This window comes from Meleagris gallopavo, chromosome 27 (assembly GCF_000146605.3).
Source record: "Meleagris gallopavo isolate NT-WF06-2002-E0010 breed Aviagen turkey brand Nicholas breeding stock chromosome 27, Turkey_5.1, whole genome shotgun sequence".
Lineage (NCBI taxonomy): Eukaryota > Metazoa > Chordata > Aves > Galliformes > Phasianidae > Meleagris > Meleagris gallopavo.
The window spans coordinates 1,160,116-1,165,779 of record NC_015037.2 but is presented as its reverse complement, the minus strand read 5'-3'; the positions used below and the strand labels follow the sequence as shown (position 1 = coordinate 1,165,779).

At 61.2% G+C, this 5,664-nt stretch overlaps 2 protein-coding genes across 2 annotated transcripts in view; one reads left to right on the top strand and one right to left on the bottom strand.

The window, feature by feature from the left end:
* Nucleotides 1-375, top strand: part of CERS2 (ceramide synthase 2) — an 11,389-nt gene extending 11,014 nt beyond the window's left edge. The window contains exon 7 of the mRNA XM_019623095.2: nucleotides 357-375. Within this exon, the coding sequence (XP_019478640.1) occupies nucleotides 357-375 (19 nt within the window). The remainder of the gene's footprint in view (nucleotides 1-356) is intronic.
* Nucleotides 218-5,664, bottom strand: part of SETDB1 (SET domain bifurcated histone lysine methyltransferase 1) — a 14,740-nt gene continuing 9,293 nt past the window's right edge. The window contains 10 exon segments of the mRNA XM_010723969.2: nucleotides 218-651; nucleotides 942-1,030; nucleotides 1,786-1,997; nucleotides 2,302-2,464; nucleotides 2,834-2,966; nucleotides 3,180-3,208; nucleotides 3,384-3,970; nucleotides 4,122-4,291; nucleotides 4,532-4,648; nucleotides 4,848-5,444. Of these exon segments, the coding sequence (XP_010722271.1) occupies nucleotides 534-651; nucleotides 942-1,030; nucleotides 1,786-1,997; nucleotides 2,302-2,464; nucleotides 2,834-2,966; nucleotides 3,180-3,208; nucleotides 3,384-3,970; nucleotides 4,122-4,291; nucleotides 4,532-4,648; nucleotides 4,848-5,444 (2,215 nt within the window). The 3' untranslated portion in view covers nucleotides 218-533.

Sequence of the window (5,664 nt, the reverse complement as noted above, 5' to 3'; positions counted from 1 at the left end):
CAAGGGGGGGGGAAGGACCATTAACCGCCATCAGACCAAAATGTGTTCGTTTCGTTTTTTGGTTTTGTTTTTGTTTTTTTTTTTCTTTTTTAAAGGTTAAAATATATTAATAAAGTTAAAAAAAAAAATAACCAACTGATAATGATAAGCTTTGTTACATAAATAACAAAATGGGGGGAGGGGGGCTGGGGGGACACCGCGTTGTGTGAATGTTGGGTGTAGAAAACCCCATTTTATTGCTTTGTAACGACAAGAATTCTTTGCATCTCATAATGGGGGGTGGCTGCTTCTCCTCTCAGCCCCATAACTGATGTTTATTATCACCCCCTCCATCCCTACCCCCCCCCCACCTACAGGAGCCCCCCAGTGCAATGAAGTGGCAGCAACAGTGACCCACAGCCCCAGCTAACGCAACAGGAACAGCAGGGAGGGCTCTGTGGGGTCACAGCCCCCCCAAACAGCACAGGCTCAGTTGGGGGTGGGGGTTGCAGCCCCCCCAGCAGCTCAGAGTTCAGTAAATGGGAGCCCCGGGCTCACAGCAGCCTCCCTCTGCACTCGATGGCCCCGCAGCAGCACAGCAGCTCTTTGCCCTCCACGCTGCCCACCTCGTAGTTGTAATCCCACGTCAGCTCCGTGCCCGCCCGGATCCTCCTGCAAGGAAAAGCAGCCGCAAGGAGATGCTGTTCCCCACGGGATGCTGCGGCTTCGTGGGACAGAGGACCCCCAGCCACTCCGTGGGGCACAGCGGGGTCTGAAAGCTGCCCCACAGCAGCGGCTCCAACCCTTGGCACGGCCCTGCAGCGACCGACCCCCACTCAGCCCCCTCCTCTGCACCCCGCCCCACGTCCCAGCTGGGAGGGAAGGCTGGGCCTGACCCCACAAACGGACGGAGCCCACAAACCAGCAGAGATCCCGACCCCATCCCCCCTCCCTCCATTTACTTGCTGGCGAAGAAGGCGACCCATGGGAAGCGCAGGTCGTGCGTGTCCACAAAAACGTTCTGCACGAAGAGGTTGGGACTGCAGCTGTGCTGCAAAGAGAACAGAGCTGTGGGTGCTGAGGGAGCCCTGGGGGGGTGGGAGGGGGAGGCAGAAACCCTCACAAATGAGTGGCACCCCTGAGAGCGCCGCATCCCCCATCCCCATCCCCCATCACCATCCCCCATCACCATCCCCATCCCCCATCACCATCCCACTGCATCCCAATACATCCTACATCATCTCAGTGCATCCCACATCATCCCCCATCACCATCCCACTCCATCCCCCATTATCCCATTGCATCACCCCACTGCATCCCATATTGTCCCAATGCATCATCCCACTGCATCGTTCCAACAGATCCCACATCACCATCCCACTGCATCCCAACACATCCTACATCATCCCAGTGCATCCTACCATCGACCCACTGCATCCCCCATCATCCCCCATCATCATCCCACTGCGTCCCACTGCACCCCCATCATCTCCCATTATCCCCCATCATCCCCCATCATCCCACTGCATCCCACTGCATTGATCATCCTACATCATCCCAATGCATCCCATTACATCCCCCATCGTCCCCCATCATCCCACTGCATCCCCCATCATCTCACATCATCCCACTGCGTCCCTCATCATCCCTTATCATCCCCCATCATCTCACATCATCCCCCATCATCCACTGCATCCCCCATCATCCCACTGCATCCCCCATCATCCCCCATCATCCCTTATCGTCCCCCATCGTCCCCCATCGTCCCACTGCCCCATCCCAGCTCTCCCGGAGCTCTGTGCTCACGTTGAGGTAGCGGCCCAGGTTCCCCTCCAGTTTGGCATCGATGATATAGCAGGACTCCTCTCCATCATAGAACTGCCGTGTCGTCCTGCAGACCGGAGCGCTGTCGCCCTTCTCGGCTGCTGCCATGTTGGTGGATTTGATGGCGATGCCGTGGGTGGATTTCAGGGCAAACCCCCGCGTGGATTTCACTGCCACCTGCCTCTTCATGGGCCCTGCAGGAGAGCGAAGGCTGGGAGGAATCCACGCTGCCAGCAGCTCCGGGCTCACTGTGGGCCCCCCCTGCTCCCCAGGTGCAGAGCAAGGCACTGCGCCATCCTCCTGCACAGAAGCCGAGTCCTGGGGCCTTCAGAACTGAGGCACATCCAGCTTCTGCTTCCACCCGGCTCCTGGGTGGGCTCCTGCCAACCCCCCTCCTCACCCTCCCACATCCCTATGAGCAGCAGCGCTGCGCTGTGAGCAGAGGCAGCTCCCAGCACCGGGAGGCCGTGGGGCAGCCCTTCGCCTCCCTGCGCTCACCTGAACCAGAGGGGTTCTTCTTCTCGTCCCCTTCCTCCTCCTCAGAGCCCGATGAGATGGTCTGGATGTCGTCGCTGTCGTTGGCAGCACCCTGGGGCTGCCCCTCCACCTTGGGCCCGTTGTCCCCATCGCTGTCGGTGCTGCTGGACAGGGTCAGCACGTCCTGCAAGTGCCATTGCAGCTCCTGAGCAACGCTGCCCCCAGACCCCCCCACCCCGCGGGAAGTCTGCACACAGACAGCTGGCACTGCTGGGGCTGTGGGGGGAGGACGGGCTCTCTTCGAGTCCTGCAGGGACCACCCGCAGGATGGGGGACCCCCCCTTAGTGCACGGCATCCTCATCCCCCGGGTGCAGAGCAAGGCTCTGTGCCACCCTACTGCACGAAAGTCCCGGGGCTTTCAGAACTGAGAGACCCCCGCCAGCAGAAGGCAGCCTCAGCTCCCTGATAATCTCACTCAGGAGCCGCTGGCGCTCAAAGGAGAGCAGCAGATGACAAAAGAGCAGCCCAGAGGACGGCCATAGGGCAGCTCACCTCGGCGGGGGGCTGCAGGGGCCCCGAGTGCCGCCTGCTCTGCAGCAGAGCCGTTTTGCTGGTGGGTCTTCGCACCCCATCCAGTTTGGGGGGGCTGGGGTTGTAGCCGTACAGCCTGCCCAGGTCGCTGAGCCTGCGGGGGGAGGAGAGGAGCTCAGAGGGGGTTGGGGAAGCAGAGAGCTCAAAGAGAACAGCACCTCCGAGCAGCCCCGACTGCTCAGATCCCTCACTGACATCTGAAAGAGGGCGGGGAGCAGCCGCAGAACCACAGCAATTCATTCCAAGGCAAATTTGGAAAGAATAAATAATAATAAAAAGCAGGAAAATAGGATTGGAGGAACCTTACCCCAGGACTTTGCTTGAATCTTCAGGTTCCTGCAGAAGGAAGAAACGCAGAAGATGAAAATTCCTCCCTTCTTTGTGGCCCGTTTTCCACGCCCACCCTCCGCACCCACTGGGGCTCCAGGTCCCCTCCTCAGGGCAGAGGATGAGCACAGAGCACCCAAAACCCCCCAGCGCGGGGCTGAGCCCCCCAGCCCCCCCAGCTCACATCCTTCCTTGGTGCCTTTGCCTCTCCCTCCGCTCCCCCCGGCGCAGGATCAGCCCTGCAGCCTTTGGCCTCCCCTCCTTCGCTCATCTTGAAGGACGAGGTGCTGTCGTTGTCCTGGAAGCTGTCAGACACGCTGTTGGAGCTGAGCCACGAGGCCACTTTGTTCTTGCAGGTCTCCTCGGACACGGGCAGCTTGCAGGAGGCAGCTGCTGCAGCCTCATCGTGGCCGACCTGCGGTGTGAGCCCCGAGTCCTTGGAGGCCGTTTCCGAGAGGCCGTTCTCCTTCTGGCCGCGGGTCTGTCGCCTCGTGGCGTAGCTGCGCCACACCGAGCTGGCGTTGAAGCCCTCGTCCTTGCAGAAGTTGTCATCAGAGCTGTCCTCGTTGGACTCCTCCTGCTCCTCCGTGCCCGTGTTGTCCTCCTCGTCGTCCTTCAGGTCCACCCCGCTGCTGTCGGACGAGCACTTGGCGTCGCTCTCGTAGCCCTCCTTGAAGTTCTCCACGCTCTCGATGTGATCCAGGTTTGCAAAGTACTCATCCCCCATCTCCAAGCCCTCTTTGTCGGCGAAGTCATCCGTGAGGATTTTCCCTGGTAAGGAGGAAACGAAGCGCGAGTTTCCCAGTCGCTCCGACAGCCCGCAGTGCTGTAACCCCTCACTGACTGCAACGCTGGCTTTGCACTGCGTGCGCCCTCCTGCCTCTGCACAGCACCCATCTCCAGCCAAAGCTGTCGGCCCTACCTGCATAGATGCAGACGAAGGAGCCCTTGGCAATGTCATCGAGGCAGCGGATGCCCCAGCCCTTGTTCTGAGTCTTGAACAGCTGCAGCCTGACCTGCAGCCCGTGCTGGACCAGGCGGTTGGTGCACATGTTGACGTTGCATTTGCACCTCTTGTTACACTCGTAAACCCTGAAAGAAAGGAGAGCAGAGTCAGCTGTCTGAGAGCAGAGCTGTCCTCCCCTGGGGCAGACAGGTCGGAAGGGAGGGGAGAGGCAGATAATGGAGAGGGGGAGGGGAGGGGAGGGGAGGGGAGGGGAGGGGAGGGGAGGGGAGGGAGGGGAGGAGGAGGAGGAGGAGGAGGAGGAGGAGGAGGAGGAGGAGGAGGAGAGGAGAGGAGAGGAGAGGAGAGGAGAGGAGATGCCCGCTCACCCAGTTGGGAGGCACTCCTCCAGCCTCTTGTGCTGGTACCCCGAGTTGGGGTTGATCTGCCCTCCCGGGGTGCAGCCGGTCGCTTGGACCGTCAGCTGGTGACAGGCACACTTAGATCTGCAGGCAGAGAGGAATAAAACTCACCCGAGCCCCCGGAGAATCGACTCTGCACACCGCTCTGGCAGGAAGGGAAGGCTGAGCCCTTCCGTGTGCGGGAGGCAGCGCTCAGGGCCAAAGCCGTGGCCCCACGTGGCCCCGCAGCTCCGCAGTTCGCTCAGCCCAGCAGAGGGAGAGCGGAGCGGCAGGGGTCACCTACTTGTCCCTGCAGCCGTCCCTGCAGTCGCAGCCCACGAGGAACTCCCAGCCCGTGTTGATGAAGACCCCCTTGCCGGGGATGCGCTCCTTGCTGTAGGCCACCTGCGGCGGCGGCGTGCCGTCGATCTCGTTGACGCAGGACAGCGGCACGTCCTCGCGGCCCTTGGTGATGTCGGCGATGTAATAGTAGGGCTTGTAGGGCTGGAATTTGCGATCCACCAGGACGTAGGGATCCAGGCAGAACATCTCCAGGAAGAGGAAGTCGCAGTCGGTCTCGAAGAGGTAGCGCTCGATCTCGGCCATGCTGCGCAGGCAGAGCCCGCACGGCGTCTTGTAGATGACGTGGAAACCCATCTTGCGGTTCACCCTGCGGCGGGCCGTCATCCTCCTGAAGTCGTAGAGCAGAGGGATGAGCAGGGGGTTCTTGCTGCGGTACTGATCGCTGCGGATGGGCCGCACGCGGGACAGGCAGGCGTAGCTGCAGACGTGGGGGAGGTAGAAGAGCTTCTCCAGCGGCGCGCGGTACGACGGCTCGTTGGGCACCCGGTCCAGCATGCCGTGGAAGGGCTGCGCTGAGCCGGCCGGCCCGCTGGGGAAGCTGCCGGGGGAAAGGTGGACGGTGAGCACCCACGGCTGCAGGAGGGGCCCCTACTGCTCCTTTTATCCCGCTAAGGGCTTTGGGTGCTTTGTTCCCATCGCAGCAGCTGCTGCGGAGAAGGAGCTGGGGGTCCTGAGGGATGGGAAACTGAACGTGAGCCAGCAGGGTGGGATTGCAGCTCGGAAAGCAAACGGGATCCTGGGCTCCAGCAGCAGAGGGG